The sequence below is a fragment of the Mytilus galloprovincialis genome, chromosome 10 (assembly GCF_965363235.1).
Source record: "Mytilus galloprovincialis chromosome 10, xbMytGall1.hap1.1, whole genome shotgun sequence".
In the NCBI taxonomy this organism is placed as follows: Eukaryota; Metazoa; Mollusca; class Bivalvia; order Mytilida; family Mytilidae; genus Mytilus; species Mytilus galloprovincialis.
Window position 1 is genome coordinate 8,578,737 of NC_134847.1, and position 19,824 is coordinate 8,598,560.

General features: G+C 31.0%; 2 protein-coding genes across 2 annotated transcripts in view; one reads left to right on the forward strand and one right to left on the reverse strand.

Moving 5' to 3' along the window:
- Nucleotides 1–19,824, forward strand: part of LOC143048860 (uncharacterized) — a 107,955-nt gene that overhangs the window by 15,511 nt on the left and 72,620 nt on the right. The gene's annotated exons all lie outside the window — the stretch shown is intronic.
- Nucleotides 9,057–14,073, reverse strand: LOC143048773 (uncharacterized). The gene is made up of 5 exons (XM_076222646.1): nt 14,008–14,073; nt 12,301–12,376; nt 10,955–11,095; nt 9,861–9,891; nt 9,057–9,195 (listed from the first exon to the last, which is right to left on the reverse strand). The coding sequence occupies exons 1-5, from the start codon at nt 14,056–14,058 to the stop codon at nt 9,057–9,059; spliced, it is 438 nt and encodes a 145-aa protein (XP_076078761.1). The 5' UTR covers nt 14,059–14,073.

The window sequence follows — 19,824 nt, forward strand, 5'->3', positions numbered from 1 at the left end:
AAATCTAAGTCCTTTATGTACTCAAACCTATGGCGATGTTTTGCTCTAATCTATGTCCTTTCATCGACGTAAAACATAACAAAACTTCATCTAGTATATGAAGTCACTGCATAAAAGGAATGATGGCGCAGCAGGACACTATTCCAAATGAGTGATACATTGTATCAAATAAGCGGAACAAAGATATTTCAAAGATTCTAAATCCACAAGGGGTATGGGTGGATATGCCTCACATTGTACAGATTGCGAAGGCCAAAACAGAACATCAAAATCGGGGAGCAAATAAAACTTGTTGACGAATCGAAAGTGCCGTTTTCGGACAGAATGGTAAAAAAAGTTTTTATCGCTTTACTTTTATGATCAAGAATCTAAATGTATGAGGTTACGCATGTTATTGCGTCAATACCGTGTAATCAACCAGTCCACCCTTATAAACAGCTTGTGTGTATGCGCTAAAATTTGCCATTAGAATATTGAATTATGGGAAATGACTACTTAGTAAATAAAACAAAAAACCTGTAAGGCCGAACTTAGTAGACGGACATAAATTTGCGCATTGCGACACAAACTGTAAAAAGATTTAAAATATAACACAGATGTGAGGTCTTATCTTTTTTAACGGACACGTATTTGCGAATGACGTCACGCTTAACAATCGGACACATATTTGAGGCCGAATAACTTTTTACGGGCATAGATTAGCGATTGACGCCGCGATGGAGCATATATTTGAGAAACGGACACAGATTTGACGCCGTACACAAATCTGAGGTTTACATATTTGATTTGGCAATCTAGCTGTCTTAACTGATATATATCAAACACGAATCCGTCGTACCAAATTAAATGTCTAGTTTGTATAAAAATAAGGTCGGTGTGGTACTACTGTTTGAAGTGTGTCCCCAGTGGTAAAGAACAAGCAATATTTGATACTTTTGGATAAACTTTATATCTGTAAAGTGTTAAATCATTTAAAACACTAAAGTTTTCTTCCCTTGATACACAAATTACCATTACCAAAATTGGCATAATGATGAAGAATTTTCGGTGCTTTGTGCTTTTTATTTTTCCAACTGTTTTGATTTGAGTTTAGCTATTTAGTCTAACTATTTTCATCTGAGCGTCACTGATGTGTCTTATGTAGACGAAACGCATGTCTGGCGTATCAAGCGATAAGCCTGTTACCTTTGCTAACTATTATTAGAAAAGTATTACTATTCTGAATGTTCTTTTTCGATATAAAATACCAAATTTCAAAGTGACATCTTGTTAAAACAATAACGCTGCGCAAGAAAAAAAAGTTAAAAAAAATATATATAATCAGAATAAATCCAAAAGGTCTTTCCACAGAGATGTTGTTTTTAGTTCTTTTCAATATTTTCTAGAAAAAGTCGTCATTGGTTGTAAAAAATGTACAAATGACGCATTTTAAGACACAAACTAACTACCTGACCTTTTGACAATATGCATTACAGTATGACATGTGCAACAGCTTCTTTAAAATGTATGTTCATGCTTAACAAAAGGCCTTTCTAATATTCCTTCGTTATTATTTCGTTATTATTAAAAAGAGATGTAGCCTTTTCTAAACGGTGCATATTTTAAATTTTCAACCTGACTAGTTTATTTTACTCCGGATTAATTCATGAAAAAACAATCTCATATGGTTGAAAATTCTAGACATTCATCTTTCTATAGGCCTTAATTATGTATACTAAAAGAAAAAAGTAAAAAAATAATAATAAACTATAGGCTCTAAAGAGCCTGTGTCGATCACCCTGGTCTATGTGCATATTAAGCAACGGACACAGAAGGATTCTTGACAAAATTGTTTTTTGGTGTTGATGATGCGTTTGTAGATCTTACTTTACTAAACAATCTTGCTACTTACAATTATCTCTACTTATAATGAACTTGGCCCAGAAGTGACAGTGGAAAATATTTTGCACAAATTTACAAAAATTAAATAAATTCTATAAAGGACAATAACTTCTTAAGGCGTCAATTTACCACTTTGGTCATGTTGACTTATTTGTAGATATCTCTTGACCTAATTATAATGAACAATTTTATTTACAGCAGATTTGCTCTAAATGCTTTGCTTTCCGTTTGTTTGTACTGTATTGAGTATCTATGATGAGTTTATTTACAACCACTCGGTCGATGCCACTGCTAGTGAAGATTTATTTCCCCGATTTTATCACCAGCCCAGTAGTCAGCACTTCTGTGTTGACTTGCATTATCATTGATATGTTCAAAACTATAAATTAACTGTTAACAACATTTTTAATTTTTCAAATACTAAGGCTTTATCACCTCAGGAATAGACTACCTTAGCTGTATTTGGCAAAACTTAAAGGAAGTTTTGGTCCTCAATGCTCTTCAACTTCGCACTTTATTTGGTCTTTTAACATTTTTGATTCGAGCGTCACTGCTGAGCCTTTTTTAGACGAAACGTGCGTGTGGCTTAAATATTAAATTTTAATCCCGGTATCTATGATGAGTTATTTGTACTGTTATCTAAAGTCCGTCTCTCTATATGTTGAATTCGCCACAGGACATTAAGCAACCAACAATCAATCAATCTATGCATGTTGTTGTTTGTTTTTGCTGTATCTAAGTGTGTCTGTTGTTGTGTTGTTTTCCTTTTATAGTTGATGTGTGTCCTCGGTTTAATTTTGATACCTTGATTAGAATTTTGCCTTATTTTGTTACTTGTCAATTGAAGTAATACTATGGAACCGCCGTAGATTACTTCTATCTATTCTTTATCGAATATCTTTTTGAACAACAAAGTAATCGTTTAAATCCTAAATAAAGACAAATAACCATTCTGTAATATTTATTTTTTTGTTTTTTTTTAGATCTGTATTGGTTGCCTGTTCTTGTACACATATAACTGTGTTAGATATACAAGTTGTAATGTATTGTAAGTCATACGCTAATAATACATTTTAAATGCTGAGTATGGAAATATCATTATCATCAGCCTGGAAACAATATGGCTACATTATGGATAATTAGAAACAATTGATTTTATATGTATGGATCACAACAACTTTAAAAGAAATAAACTCAAATTTGTCAGTTATATATCCAAATAAAGTAGATTGCTTCATATTTTGATCATGTGTTATATTCATTTGTACAGTGTACCAAAGCTACTCATTTCAAAACGGACTTAACTCCAATATTAGATTATAATATAGAAAGTAAAACACCAGATATCATGTAGGTTAAACATGTTCATTTTCAGAAAGAGAAATATGTATCGTGTACAATATTTATACAAAACTTACTTTTCTGACAGGTTGATCCATCATCATAGTAATTATCCATACACCGACAATTGTTTGTATCACACTTTGCATTACCATACTTTATACAATTGTCAAAATTATCGAAAGAACATAGAATATCTCTAACTGTTGATTCACACGTAATACACAGTAAACAGATCAGACAAATCTACAAAAATACACAAATTTGTATACAATCAATTTTTACAAACTCCTGTTCGAACAACCAATTATTATCATTATTATATCAAAAAATTACTCACCGTATGGGGGATATATTGTCTGGACATTTTACAAGATAATTTCGATAAGAATAGGGAAGTACTCCTTACTAACAAACATTATAAGTAGGTTTATAATTTTGAAAAATCATCTTCAAAACCGTTTATATTATATCAATACAGGTGAATTTATTTTCAAAACAAGATCATTCAGAAAATTCTTTTCATCAAACGGTTGAAAACTGATTCTTTTATGTGAAGTGACTTCGTTTAATTAAATGCAATATTCATGTTTTCACTTAGACGGTTATGCAAAAAGATGTACACATTATACCTTATGAATAAGTTTTGATATATATTCTGAAAAAAAAAACCCAACAGACGTATTATGTATAAGAGGAAGAATACGGCTATCAAGTTATACCAAGCCTAGATAACTTATGAACGGCTCTTAATCGTTTTGTGTCTAGATCTGTAATAAAGGAATAGAATAAAGACACTTAATGCTACAAAAAAAAATCTCAATAAAGAAAAAAAAGGGAAAAAAGAGAATATTCCTCAGCAACAAAGAAATAGTTGTATGCAACCAGTAAAAGATATACTTAATTCTGATTACTTACGAACTTTATTTGGAAATCAATATCACATCGATAAACATTTCAGGTGTTTCTAATTACTACCACAATTTTATATTAATAAGTATTGTAATTTTCATTGTTCTATCATGTAATGTTGTAATTTTACTGTTAAATTTAACATTTCCATAATGGCGGGAGGTTTGGTTAGCCACAAAACCAGGTTCAACCCATCATTTTTTTCTTAAATGTTTTGTACCGAGTCAGGAAAATGGCAATTGTTATATTATAGTTCGTTTCTGTGTAACATTTCAGTGTTGTGTTTCTGTTGTGTAATAGTTCTCCCCTTATATTTGATGTGTTTCCCTCAGTTTTAGTTTGGAACTCGGATTTGTTTCTTTCTCAATCGATTCATGACTTTCGTACAGCTATTGGTGCCTTTATTTCCCCCAAAAAGAAAAAAAAGTATTGCCGTTGGTGTCTGCAGTCTTGAAAGATTCAAAAACCACGTGAGTATTAATTCGTCAATAATTATTAAAAAGGACATCATAGGCCTTTGTTTTGCTAGGAATTTTACAATTTTTTGTCAAAAGATGTGTGTAGAGTTTGTTAAAATAATGTAAGCGATAATGAAAACGCAATCGAAGAAACCAAGTTCATGAAGTGATATTTTAGCATAAGTTCCCCTTAACGTTGTTGCTGTAACCATTAATATTTGATCGAGGGATTGCTTCGAATACAGTTAATTAGTTTGCGGTTGCGTATATAGTACCTTCACAAGTATTAACATACAACAAAAACAGCTGATGATAAACAACACATATGCAACAATAACTGTTGATAGGAATACAGAATGTCGTATTTGTATACAAAACAAAAGAAAACAACTATCGGACATATAACTTTTGATACCTTTAAAAGATGTACTGTTGGAAAGTATGACTACCCCTCTGTGTTATTAATTTATCAAAAACAATATCTCTTACTTTGATCTAGAAAGTCATCACGATGTTCTGCCGATGCATAATAAATATAAACTGTTGAAAAAGCGGTATGTTTAGCAAGAATTGACTATACATGTCATATTGCAAAGGCTTAAATCAGGTAAACATATTTATATATCTGATGTATATATGACAAACTTCCTAATGCATTTTATTAGCCGAACATTGCAGAAAAATCTATTCAACTATCACAAAAAGTATTGAATAGAACAAGTTTATCTACGCATCGAGGTCATTAATTGTTGAATGTAAAACGCTTGTTTACATTGCATATAATAAATATAATTTAGTGCATAAAGACTCAATTGAATTCAATTGTCTTCTTTTAAAATTTTAAATGTAGTAAGTATTATTTAATTTTTAATATACGTTGTACCAACTGAATCGTGTGAGAAGAATTATATATTACGTACATTTGAATACGACTTTGTGATAGTTTTCTTTAATGTGCAGTTTTATAGCGTTACAAATCAAGAATGATATGCAATCTTATGATTTATTACTTATGAGTGTGTATATGAAAATCTAGAAAGGAATGAAACAGAAGCAGCTTGACTTTAAATATTGTTTGCACTCGAATATATTATAGTAGGTGTTTTTGTGTTAAACAAGTATACGTTTTCGTACAGCAAATACGGCGAGTTCGTTTATATTCGTGTATCAAAACTAAAGATTTCATTTACGTGGATATTTGTTTCATTGTTTTGGGGAAAAAATGCAAACGATATTTAGACAATTTGTACTTTATGTAACTGGAAAATTCATAAGAACCCCCGAAATAAACAAAAATAATTATTCCACGAAAAAACAAAAGTTATTCTCCGCGTTTACTCTTTTAGGTAAATCAGAGAAATGAACAGATTATCGATCCAGTTATCATTTCGGGATATGGTGAACACACCATTGATTGACAGTTGTGTTATCGGCAATACGTTGTAACAAATTGGTCTCTATGTATGAACTAAACGCAACGACTATTATCCTCTATAATTTTACGTTGTTTTTATAATATAACAACGATGTTTTGGATCATATCGTAAATCATAACACTTGTTCAGTGGATCAGAGAGAACTTGAAAACAAAGAGTACTGAAACCTATGCATAGCAATTTCCCTTTTTCCAAATCATAATCCAGACGCAAATCACCAAGAATATACTGTCAAAAATTATCAGAGATTTGAAATAGAGGTGAACGATACCAGAGGAATAGTCAAACTTATATAGATCTTAAATCAACTGACAACGCCATGACTAGAACAGAAAAAGACAAAAAGACAGATAAAAGTATACAAGACCCAACATAGAAAACTGAACAAAATACGATACGAACTCCATCAAAAATTTGAGGTGTTCTCAGGTGCTCCTGAAGAGTAAGCAGAATTTTCTCAAACGTTTTGCAGTGGAATAAACGAGAATGATCTTCGTCAAATGAAAGAATAAATTTCATTTTTTGTGGGTGTTCGCACATTATAATCGAATATGCAGCAATTTATCATTGACATCGACTGATGGTGTTCGATTTGGCTACCTTATCTTGCATTTGATTGAACGAATTAAAAAAATTCCTTTAGTTGAAATAGTCACAGTAGTTGATTGTGAGAGGTTTAGCTTGTTATAAAACCAGGTTTTATCCACAATTTTCTACATAAGAAAATGCATGTACCAAGTCAGTAATATGACAGTTGTTATCCATTCGTTAGATGTGACTATGCTTTTGATATTGGCATTTGATACGGGACTTTATATTTCGAGTATTGCTCTTAGTGCAGAATGTTTGTGAATTTATCTTTTTTTATTTAACATATTTTAATCAAATGATCTTTCACCGATATGCTTAATACCAAAGACATGTCATAAGTATTCCTGACTTCTTGTACATACGTTAGTCAGTCAGTCAATGCATTTCAATGTTGTATTATTTCATTTTTTTCCGCTGGGAAAGCAACAGACTAGTGTTGCGGATGATTTTTCGTCTCCTATTACCTTTTACACTCTTGATTTAGATTGATGTTGTTTTGTTACTTGATTTCTTTTTGTAAGAAATTTGATGTTTTTTTGCTATTTAATTTTGTTTCTCCTCAATTGAGCAAGATTTGATCAAAAGTTGTTTCAGTCATCATGTTTGTCGAAGCGAGTAGACAATTATCGACCTTTTTTCTTCTTCTAGCTTCCACGTTTATAATCGGAACACTAATTCTTACAACTGTTCATCTGCAGCATTGTTGGTATATACCATAAAAAATCACCGTATTGTTTTAAATCTCAGGTTGTTAGTGCAGTAGATTCATTATTATTCTTTCAAAAAAGTAAAGTAATAAAAAACCGAACTCAAAAAGGAAAGATGCAGTGTGAGTGCCAATCATACACATCACACAATTGTCATATTTCTTACTTGGTACAGGAATTTGCTGATGTAGAAAATGGTATATTGAATCTTCATGGTTTTACAACTAGGTAACTCATTCATTTGTATGACAGGCGTATGGCAAATGTTGAAGAGTTTCTTGATAGAGAGGAATCATGAATTACATACAAAGCAGTACACATATGTTTAACGTTAGCATGCATGAATAGTTGACTTTCCTTTTTCGGTTATGTATTTTCTTAAATGTTGTAATGGAATATTTCAGCTATAAACTTAGAAGTGAGGACAATGTCCTCACTGTCAACCATGTTAAAGTTTTTGGTGGTTATTTTTAAGAAGTTCGTGTCTGAAATAGATGAATCCCAGTTTATATTGCATTCAGTCGATTTAGAGAAACCAAGAAAACTGTTTGTTATCTCTCCTTTTTTATTGAAATATAAATGTTAAAAAAATTTCTTATCTTGAATTCATAATTGGTCTGTCGAACTAGTGATTGTGATTTTATATTTTTTAACTGAATTTTATAAACAATAAAGATAGTTAATTTAAAATACTTTATTACTTTTAGTTTATTCTACAAACAAAGCAGGTACACAATGATATGTGCATGCAGGTATAGAGACATATAAATTTTTGCTCAACTATGCAATTGAACTCATCAGAGATATCAGTATAACATGGTGATTGAATCAATAACAGATAAGAAGAAAAACCAACAATATATCTATTCGGTGTATACCCATCATCTCTATTGATTGATTAGGAAAATAAGGAGATGTGATCATATTAACAATTGCATGAATTTCCCCAAATTGCCAAATAAGGTAGCTGTAAGCAATTAAAAGCAATAGTACCGTCCTGTCAAATAATTTTATATCTGAAAGTCTAGTTCATTACGGAAATTAGCACTGAATAAATATCTCGCAAAGTTTCAAAACTTATATATCATGGTTCGAATGTCCTTTTGGAATATTGTTGTTACTTTGCTGTGTGGTTCCATAATACAAGTGGTTGTTATAATCCTCTAAATCTGCTTTTTCCCCAAAGGCAGTGTAATGTTTGTTGAATGAATAAACGAATCGTTACTGTATTAGCAACACCAATTGTTTAGAAAAAACCACATGGTATACACATATATGAAAACAAACTATGATTTTTTTATACTGTGGTTCACGTGTATCCAAGAAATTAAAAGATAATAATGCTCCTCCAATTATAACGAATCGACAGTTATTCTCATATTGTCTTGTTATTGAGTAATGAGTAATCGCATATTAATTGTCTTGTTATTGAGTATTCTCATATTGTCTTGTTTTTGTTGGATGTTCTCAATATATTTTGTTTGTATTGATTCTTCTCTTTATGTCTTGTTTGTTCAGAATGTTCTCTGTTTTTATTAATTTCCTTTTGTGTTGTTTGTGTTGATATTTCTCATACTGTTTTTTTTTGTTATGATGTTTAATGTTGTGTACTTAATAAACGCGCTAAATAATTTAATTCAATGGTATGACGGTTTGTGAATGAACATGCGAAGTGCAAGATGAAATTTGTTACAAATAATAATATTCATGCAAAGAAGGTCAAAATACTTTTAAGGTATCATATTTTCATAATGTTTTTCTATGGTATGTACTCGGCCAATCTGTTCATATACATTTGGACTGTCTTTTGCTCCAAGATCTTGGTAAGATGATACATTGTCCATTCCTAAGTCTTCGTACTGGTCTCCACTGAAAAGATAATAAACTTCAAGGTTGTGGATATTACTTTATTTATTGTGTTATTTATAAAATGTAGTACTAGGTACTGTTAATCTAAAAGTATATGATCTTGTTTTGTTTTATCTGATTTATGGCTTTTGATGCTTACTAAATTAATGGTTTTGGTATTCTCTTCCGTGTGGCTTAAATATTTTCAGATAATTGTAAGGTTTGGTAAAGTGATAATTCCTACATTTGATATTGTCTAAAAGTAATTCAAAGACCACTGCTGACAATACATTTCTCTAAATGCACACATGGTGGGTAGAAATTGAATTCGATTTCAAGATATTATGCTCAAACCTAGAATATATGACAGTGTTGTTGATATTAAGTCTTTTTTCTATAGGAAAGGTTTACCGTCTGTTCATATGGTATCTTTTCTGTCATCATTTGAAGCCTATCTCTCCTCAAATCGTCATACTTTGCATTTCATTTATTACGTTGTAGTCAATGATAAGGCATTTGTCCACTATGACAATTATGTGCAGTAGACTTAATTTCATATAACTTTGCAGTGTAATAAATTATGGTATTTACATCCAAATCTCTAATTTAAAAATTTGATACACGATCATTTGTTTAATGAAATAAATCACCAGCAAATACTAGGCCTGAAGGAACTTTCTACTTACAATTTTGACTCTTCACGTTTATCTTTTGAATCTGTTAAAACAATGTCGAAAATGTAAAAAACAATTCCAGAAAATACGCCAACAATTCATTTAAATCGATAATTCGATATTTCACACAAAAAATCAGGACCAATCAAGATAAATACTTTTTGTCTTCTTCTTCTTATTATAATTATTTTAAACTTTTGGTATTCGTGGTTCTTATTCATCATCTCTTTTTTTTTTGTATTGACAAGTGAACGCAAAAGTATAGGTGGAAGCAACACTTACATAATAAAATTAACGGTACCAATTTTCTTGCACCAGATGCACATTTCCACAATACATGTCTCTTCAGTGATGCTCGTGGCCAAAATATTTGAAATCCAAAGTTTATATAAAGATGAAGAGCTATAATCCTAAAGGTCCAACAAGTATAGCCAAATCCGTGAAAGGAATCAGAGCTTTGCATGAGGGAGATACATTCCTTAGTTTATAATAATTTATAATTTTTTTGTAACTGCAAATTTTAATAACACAAAAAAATCCGTATTTTCATGCCAGTACCGAAGTACTGGGTATGTTACATAACATGTTTGTTATCGTTTTTTTTTTGTTGCATTACATTTTAGGTTATGAAAAAGTAAATCAATTGTTGATGTTTATACGACAGTTTTTTTAATACAGACACCAATATTTGAATGTTAACAAGCATAGAGTGATACCAGCAGATACTGTATGGTTAATTGTGTTCACTGTAAGAATTTTAATCTATAATGATGTTACTTGATAAATATTTGTTGTTACTTAATCATTGTTAATATACCGATATAATGTAAAAAAAATATGTTATTTTTGGCTGGTTTGTATTGCATTTATATTTGATGAAACTGATCTAGATCAAAAGAGGATAATTTTTTTAACAGATTCTTGTTGTTTAGATATTTTACTTTTAAGATGATGATTGCCTTCTGTTCATTTTGCCCAATCAACGACTTAAGGTGTGAAAATTTGTCTAATGACAGACTAAATAACTTTGTATTGATCGCAGATCATTTGTTTGTATAATTACACTTAATGCAAACTAGTACTAAAATTAAAATGCTAACACTTACTTGACGGTTTAGAAGTTTTATTTTTTCTGTGTCTCCGTAAAAACCAAAAGATAAACACGAGTACAAAAACACTACATAGAACACTACCAACAGCAGCTCCCACTACTGTTCCAATTGAATATCCTGTATTTGACAATGGTGCTACAAATATATCACTCCATAAAATCGTATATATTGATGAAGGAGCTAATAATTAAGAATTATATGTTATACTATGACACTCAATTATCATCCAGGTTGGCTGGAATTATGTTGCAGAATATCTGTGTCATAAACGACCACATAAAATCCAGGTCAATCCTTTCCCTTGAGGGTGAAATTATCGAATGAGATTAATCACTGTCTATATATTTACATGGCGACACGACAGTTATCAGATGTGGATCCGAGTGTACACACCCTCTGGAACATCTATTATCATCCTCAGTTATTTGTGTGTTTCAAGCTTCTTAAAAATTATTTTCTGTGCAGTGTTCTGTGAACTTGGCTGATTTTAGACGTTTTCCGTTTTTTTACCATGGCATTGTTAGCTTTTCTTCGACAAGGTGATTTTTGAATATCACCGTGCTACCCTTAGTTTATTTTTTCCAGATGACAATGCTGCATTTTGTCAACTATATCTTACTATGAATTGAGAATGTAAATGATTTTGGAAGACTGGAAAGTACTTTTATATGGCAAATGAAAGAGATTTAAATTTTGCAAATTGTCAAAAAGAAAAGTATCTATAATTGAATATTTTTAAAACTAAAAGATCGTTTACCAAGCTTTTTTTTAAAGAAAAATGAATGGAATCATACAAATCTTCTAGCATTAACGCAACATACAATAATATGAAAACATTATTTGTCTTTGATTTTTAGTTAACATTATTGCTTCCTTGTTCAGCATCTGGGACTATAATCTTCATAGTCATGTTTAGTATTAACATATGCTACGTATTTTATATTCTAATGTTGACAAATAACGCAGTAATGACTCGGATGATGTTGGACGTGCTTTTGTCTTATGTGTTACATTTTGGGCTATATTTCTTGATTATATCCAATACAATTCCAGGCTGCCGGAAAACTTAGTTCGTTGTTATTATAGTGTAAGTGTATTTGTATGGGAAAATTTTTCTGACATATTATGGCTTTTTATGAATAAGATCGTTTCATTGTTTATTAAATGGAGACTAATATTTAAAATAATAGTATAAATCTTGGAGATCTATAATGCAGATGTCTTAACGCAAGCTGAACTGAATCCGTGAGATTTTATGTACAATTTGTTTTCTACGATGTAAACACAGTTTTACAGTTACATATACTGGTATAAGCAATTTGAAAGCTGTTAATACTTACCTTTATTTGTTGATGACGCGAAATATATTTTCTGTAATTTTTCTCCGTGTTGGTTAAGTATGTTTGCTGCATAAAGCTGTTAGAGAGAAACACAGTATTTATCAATCTGTGAATATTCCTTCACTCAAAATACTGAACATATGTTAGAAAATGAACAGAACAGGCTTTGTTCGATTTATCACTGATTACAATATACATTTTGTGTCTGCATTACAGCATGAAGTATCTACGTTTGCGAGGAAAATACCTGCAACGTATTACTTTGGAAGTAAATACTGAGGTTTATACTACTTAGTCGTCTTTTTCAATGTTTGTTTTTCCTAATACTGTCTTGTCATTCTTTCAAAGCAAAAAAGATTTGATTTAGCGTATCATCCTGGTTTTTAAAGTTAATATTAATTTACGGCTAATACGAAAATGACTTCTGATGGCTTATAAATTTAACAATGATTTTGATTATGACAAAATTATGACGTTGATGATACATCTCCCATTTTATAATAGCCTTTTTTACATAAAAAGCTTAAATAACTTATCTGATGAGAGTCAATAAAAAAGGCATCAGACGCACACAATTGATCTAAGTCGTATGACCTTTCTCATAAAGGGTCGTTTACAGTTGTAAGCGTTTTCATAGATTTTTACATGTACATCTCTAACTTTTAATTAGTTTGGTTTTGGAATTCATGAAGTATGTTAATCTAGAGAAACGTGTAAGACGCATTAAATTAATGAAATGTTATTTCTTTCATCGGATTTTGTAACAGCTACTACATTTAAACTCGAATATGATTTTATAATAATTTTATCGTGGGTTTTGATATGGTTCTGTAAACTGCCTTCAGTGCAGTATTTTGTCAACTGTTGTTTGTCATTAGATTTGTACATGTATCTGCATTTTGAAATAGTCGTGTCTTCTTTTGCTGATGTCCTTGGAGTAGTGCTTGCGTCGGCAATAAAACCATGAAACTTTGATAATTATTTAAGAATTGAATGCTTTTTTTGTTACTTCATTAGGGTGTAAAAGCGTTGACCAAAGTACATTTAGTATGAAGCGCAAATATTGACGAACGATCAACGCTTTAACAACACAATTTAATCACTAAAAGAAGCATTCAATACTTATAATTACATTTATTTAGCTAGGATCATGAAAAATGATTTTTATTGAGTTTTTTTATAAAATTTACGTGTGCACTTTTATTCGGACCTCGTGTCATCAAGAATGATAAATTTTATTGTGTAATGAAGTTGCTTAAGGAATAACGCGAGATTGAAGTGTAGCCAATCAGAATAACGTTTAATAATGTAACATACATATAATGTAATTATAAAGTCTGATTTTGCAATTCTAGGTAATGATGTAATAATAATCAGATAATTGTCTAATTCTTCATTTGCATTTTATATGCTTAAAAGGTAAAACAAAGCTAAACTACTTAAATCATAAACACATTCAAATCGGAGAGTCAAATGGGAAAATCAAAAGTTAAAATATATCAAACGAACAGAAAGCAACAATCATATTCCTGAATTGTTACAGGCATCTTCTTAGGTAAGAAATTGTTGATTATTATAAAACAAGAAGATGCGGTATGATCATGATGATTGCCGATAAGACAACTGTCCACAAGAGAAAACCATAAACCTGGTTTTATAGTTAGCTAAATTTCTAACTTCTATGACAGTCACATAAAACACTCTCACCTCAACTTTGTAGTATCTATCTGGTGTAATGTAATAAAATTGCTGGACCATCTCAGATTCTGCAGGAATAGTTTCAACTATCGTTATCTAAAAATAGGATGAGACAAGATATATTTTCTAACATATCAAAAAGAAGATGTGGTGTCATTGCCAATGAGACAACTATCCACAAAGGACATCTCTATTTACAAATTCAAAAAGCTTTCTACTGATAATCGTAAAAATCAATAACCAAAGCATTTTAAATGTAATAAGTCTCATAATCAAAGATAATTGTTTAATGATATCATATTATCCGTCATGGAAGATGTCTGATCACCGCAGTTATTTTTTTTTATTCATTTTCATTCCTTGCATCTCTGATGAATTTATTTACTTGTCAGTTTTTATGTTTAGTGTTTTGTGTATAGTTTTAGTCTTTTGATCGTGTCTTTGTTTTCCTTGTTACGCTAAAATATAAATTCAAATTTCCCTTCCTTATCTTCTTTACAGTAATACTATTTCGTACCTAGTCATGTTTTAAAAAAAATAGCTTTGCAAGGTTTGACTGTCATTCTCTTATATATTGATTCTTGATAATACTTTTGTTATTTTGGTTCCTAATTGTTTGATCGTAGTTCTATTAAATACCAGATATTAAGGAAACATTTATCGTACAGATGATTTCATTTCAAATATATAATTAGAGTATTGTGATTTCGGACGTTAATGCCAGGACAGATATTTACAAGGTTAATTTTAATATACACATACCCCACTGATGTTATGCTTAATTATATACTTTTTAATGATACTGTTTCTTTCTCTCAATAAAGGTATAGCCCATGACACTTGCATTGTCGTGAAAACATTCGCTGGTGTCATTATCTCAAATTTTGTTACTTTTCCTGGAGCTAAAAAATATTTTTCACTCTTTAACCTACTATGTTTGTTGTAAATATAATGGTATTCTGTGTCATGTTTAAATCAATGAGAGGTTAAGACAAGTTGTGAAACCAGGTTGAAGCCATCAGTTTTTACACATGGAAATGCATGTACTGTTTGACAGACACAACAACGAAAAAGATAAAAGTGCTTTGAAAACAAAGATGTAGATGTGCTATATAGAAGTGCAGTTCTCTATTCCTTTGTTTTTGTAGCGGTGATTCTTGGTAAGTTCATTATTCATGTACTCTGGGGTCTGTTATGCTTATACAAGTGTCTTTTGTAATTTTATCCAATTGTTTAGTCCTGCATCTCAAGGAGTATATTATAATATCAAATTGTACTTCATTTGATAAAATAGTAGAAGATATTTATAGCCTTAAAGCTTACAATTACAAGTTTTTCAATTTGTGATATTAATATAACAGCTATGTGACTCCCCTTCGTGGATTATTTTTTTAAAACCCGCCATAGTGAATCAATTTAAAGAGAACGGGGATGAATCATGGCTTTATACATTTATATATCAGGTTAATGGGCGTCAAGGATTAAAAAAATCAGGACAACGTTAAGACGTTAAGACGTCCAGAACTATACGGGTCAAAGTGTGTGTCTTCGTTTTTATCAGAGATACATTCAAGTGTTTTATAAATTATGAATTGTTCTATATGATAATGATATTCTTATCCCGGGCATAAAAACAATGCCGTATTTGGCAAAACCTTTTCAACTTTTGATCTTCAGTGCTGTACAACTTTGTACTTTTTTCACTTTCGATCTTTTATATCTGGGCGTCACTGGTGAGTCATGTGTGGACGAGGCGCGTTTTTGGCGTATTGAATTTTAAACCTGATGCTTTTTGCTATCTATTAATTATGTTTTTCTTTGTCTTATATGTTCTCCTATTTATTTGTATTGTAGTCCTGTAATATTATGTTGTCATTTCAATGTTATATTTAACTTTACCATTAAAGTGCGAGGTTTGGCATGCCACAAAACCAGGTTCAACCCACCATTTTTATTCCCCTTTAAAAATGGCCTGTACCAAGTCAAGAAGATGGCCATTGTTACCTTTGTGTTAGGTTCTGTGTGTGTTGCATTTTTATGTTGTGTCGTTTGTTTTCTCTTATTTTTGAGATATTAAGATAAGACGTGGCACGGTACTTGTCTATCCCAAATTCATGTATTCGGTTTTGATGTTATATTTGTTATTTTCGTGGTATTTTGTCTGATGCTTGGTCTGTTTCTGTGTGTGTTGCGTTTCGGTGTCGTGTCGTTGTTCTTCTCTTATATTTAATGCGTTTCCCTCGGTTTTAGTTTGTTACCCCGATTTTGTTTTTTATCCATGGATTTATGAGTTTTGAACAGCGGTATACTACTGTTGCCTTTATTTATAACCAATCCTTTTATCTACTTTTCTCCTAATGACGCAATTATGTTAGATCTTGGGTCAAGAATGCCATTAACAGTGAGGAAAGCAAAACTCTTTGTGCGTCCTTGGGTTGTGGGTAGTAACATCCTTCTCTATTAATCATTCAGAGCTTCGGTTTTTGTTAAATTGCGTGCGTTAACCAATCAACATTCTACAAATATAGCAAGCCGGGGGTAAAAAGGGTAATCCACTTTTATTTTTAAAATTCAAGGGAATATCTTCGACCTATATACATATTTGGTAGTTTTACATATATATTTCAGTCCTGAGATTGACGCATTATAAAGTTAATAAATTTCGTCTACTGCATTCAACAACTGTGTATTTTTGTGTGCGTTGTTAAAAGATGCAAGTTGGAGGAAAACATGAAAAACTCTTACGAGCTTGGTTTGTCTTTACAACTGTAGTCATAGGTGATCTAGCAGCACCTTTTATTGTACTTGCTGTTACAGTAAATGTATAGTCCCAGTACTCTTCTAGTCCAGTGAAATCAACAGTTTCTACTTCATATCCTTTCGAAAAAGATTTAAAAACATTTAAAAGTCAACCAACTTTCTTAATAACATATTTAAGGGTATGATTTTTTTTTTAAATATTCATTAGCCATTATAATGAATCATACTCTCTGTTGCGAAAGGGGATGTATCCACCCCTTTGGGAAAAAAAACAATAGTATATAAATTTGGAGAAAATTGATAACATTTAACGCAGTGTTAATAATCTGTTGAATGGGGAATCAGAGAATACGACATTATTCAGTGAATTACTTCTCATTCCTCAAATGTACAAACTAGTTATCATATTCTATTACAGTCGTATACAGCATTAATTTTGTTACCTAATTGGCATAATTATTTCATTTATTATATACTTCATATTGCAATATATAAGTACCAACCATTAACTTTTATGTCTTTTACATATGTATATGTTCCTCCCAAAACTTCGTACGCTTTTATCCTATATGTTGTGTTGCCAGGTTTCACAGTTGGTTTGGTCCAACTTACTTGTATGACTGTTGCACTTTGCACTGTAGTTACTACATTGTTATGTATTTCAGGAACTAAAAATAAATCATGAAAATGAAGAAAAAAAAAGGTTACCATATTACATTAGTTTTGATTGATCGATGGTTAGTGCTATACACCCCTTTAAGTACATATGCATGTATCTTATGGGTATATTTGTGAGAGAAGCCGTAACTTGGCCCTTCACTTTTTCGTGAACAAAGCTAATGACTTTTTTCTGATTATTATTGGTTTTATTTTGCTGCCAAATTACTTGCGTGTTTTTGTTTTGTTTCGCGTGATACATATATACTTTGCATATGATATCAAACAGACATTGCACTTAATTATCATTGTATCACCAGTATTGTATTAATCACTTATGTGTTGACATGACATATCATTGATATTTTCATAATAATGAATTAATTGTTTACAAAACTTTGAACTTTGAAATTCGTCAGATATAGATTACCTTTGCTGTATTTGACAAAACTCTTAAAACATTTTGATCCTCAAGGCTCATCAACCTCGTACATAATTTGACTTTTAACATATTTAAGATGCGAGTGTCACTTATTTGTCATTTGAAAACAGCTCAGTAGTAAGTTCATCTGTGTTGACACGTATTATCATTAAAATGGTCATAACTTTTAACAAACTGTAAACAAATCTTTTTGCAAGACTTTTCTTCCTATGGAAGAGATAACATCAGCCGTATTTGGCAAACATTTTAGGAATTTTTGTTCCTCAATTTTCCTTTACTGCGTATTTTATTTGGCATTTTGACATTGTTTATTGTCACTGATAAGTCTTTTTACACGAAACGCGCGTCAAGTGTTCATATAAAATTGCAATTCTAGTACCTATGATGGGTTTATTTAAAAGAAAAGTGTTCTTCATAGGCGCTTTTCCACTGTTCAAAGATATCGACACAATTAACTGAAATCCAAGGAGAATTCAAATGGTATGTCCCTAATCAAATGGCAAAATCAAATGATAAAACATATCAATCGAATAGGCAACTGTCATATTCCTGACTAGGCATTTTCAAATGTAAAAAATGGTGTTTTAAGCCTGTTTTCTAGGGCTAAACTTCTCATTTATATGACAGTCGCATAAATTATCAAAGGCGAAATGTTTTTTCAACATCAAAATAGTATTGATCACTTTCTAAAACTTTACTATCATTCTTATAAATGGAATGTTTTACCCTCAGAATCTGTCATAAACATTGTTTCATTTTTTTCTCCGTCACCATTTCCATTTACTGCAGCAATCCATACATCATAACTGATATATGGAAACAGACCATCAATCGAAGATTCAACTATTGAGTTTGCATCTACAGAATTTATATTCACCTTCTTTTGGACTTCACATGTTGTATAGGGAATATTTTGCTGCAATACATGTACACATCACAGACAATAAACAAAAAATAACAATTCTTAAGTAATGTCTCACGGGAAATATTGCTTTAACGCTTAATTTCTACTGCTGCTAATAACGCCTCGTTATTATCTCTATGCAAACTTTTTTTTCAATAATATCGAATTAAGAAAAAAAATGGAGTTCTTTGGAATTTTCAACTTGCTTTAAATCAGTCATGAAGTGTCTAATAATCATGATAATCTTTTGCTAAATGTGCAAAATTCATCTTTTGAGAAATGTCTATTTCAGTGTTTGCACCAGCAAAATTAAGCGCAGGATCTCTGTGTTTCGTTGAAATACTGCTATGCATCGTCATTAAAAAAATCTTCAAACTTTTGGTGAAATCTAATACATCTTTAAGAAGTTTGAGTCCTCAATGCGCTTTAAATTTATTATTGCTTGGTTGTTTAACTATTTGATCTGAACGTCGCTGATAAGTCTTAAGAAGACGAAACGCGCGTTTGTCGTATTAAATTATAATCCTGGTACCCTTGATAAACTAGGCATTAACTTAAGCCTAAGATAATGCCTTAATCTCCATCAGTATCCACATAAACTTTTCGCATTTTACATGATTTAGTAAAGATCAAACATATTGTATTATGTAGTGGCAAAGTGCTGTTCCAGCTGATCTAATTGTTCTTTAAGTATGAGCAAATATAGGATAATGAATGACAGTCATTTGCATCAGATAAATCAAAAGCTATTTTTTAAAAATTATGAACTTACTGCTCCTACACAATCTGTGCATTGATACACTACTTCAACTTTGCATTCATCTTCGACTCTTACATTTACACGATATCCATATAAAAACCCTTTAATATTATGAGGCTTCATCCATGAAAGTTTTATACTTCTACTTCCAACTTCAACTAAAATGACATTCTGTGGCGATTCGGCAACTTAAATGGGAAAAATGTTACACTATTGTAGATTCCGAAACTAATATGTGCATTAAAATACTCAGATACAAATACATAACAAAAATATTAATACCGAGTATAATTATTCAATTTA

Excerpts from the sequence above, each read along its gene's own strand:
- LOC143048773 (XM_076222646.1), bottom strand. The coding sequence starts at position 14,058 with ATGGTCCAGCAATTTTATTACATTACACCAGATAGATACTACAAAGTT. Across the intron at positions 11,096-12,300 it reads CGCGTCATCAACAAATAAAG|CACCATTGTCAAATACAGGA; the intron begins GTAAGTATTAAC and ends ATATATTTGTAG. Across the intron at positions 9,196-9,860 it reads AAACGTGAAGAGTCAAAATT|TGGAGACCAGTACGAAGACT; the intron begins GTAAGTAGAAAG and ends TTATCTTTTCAG.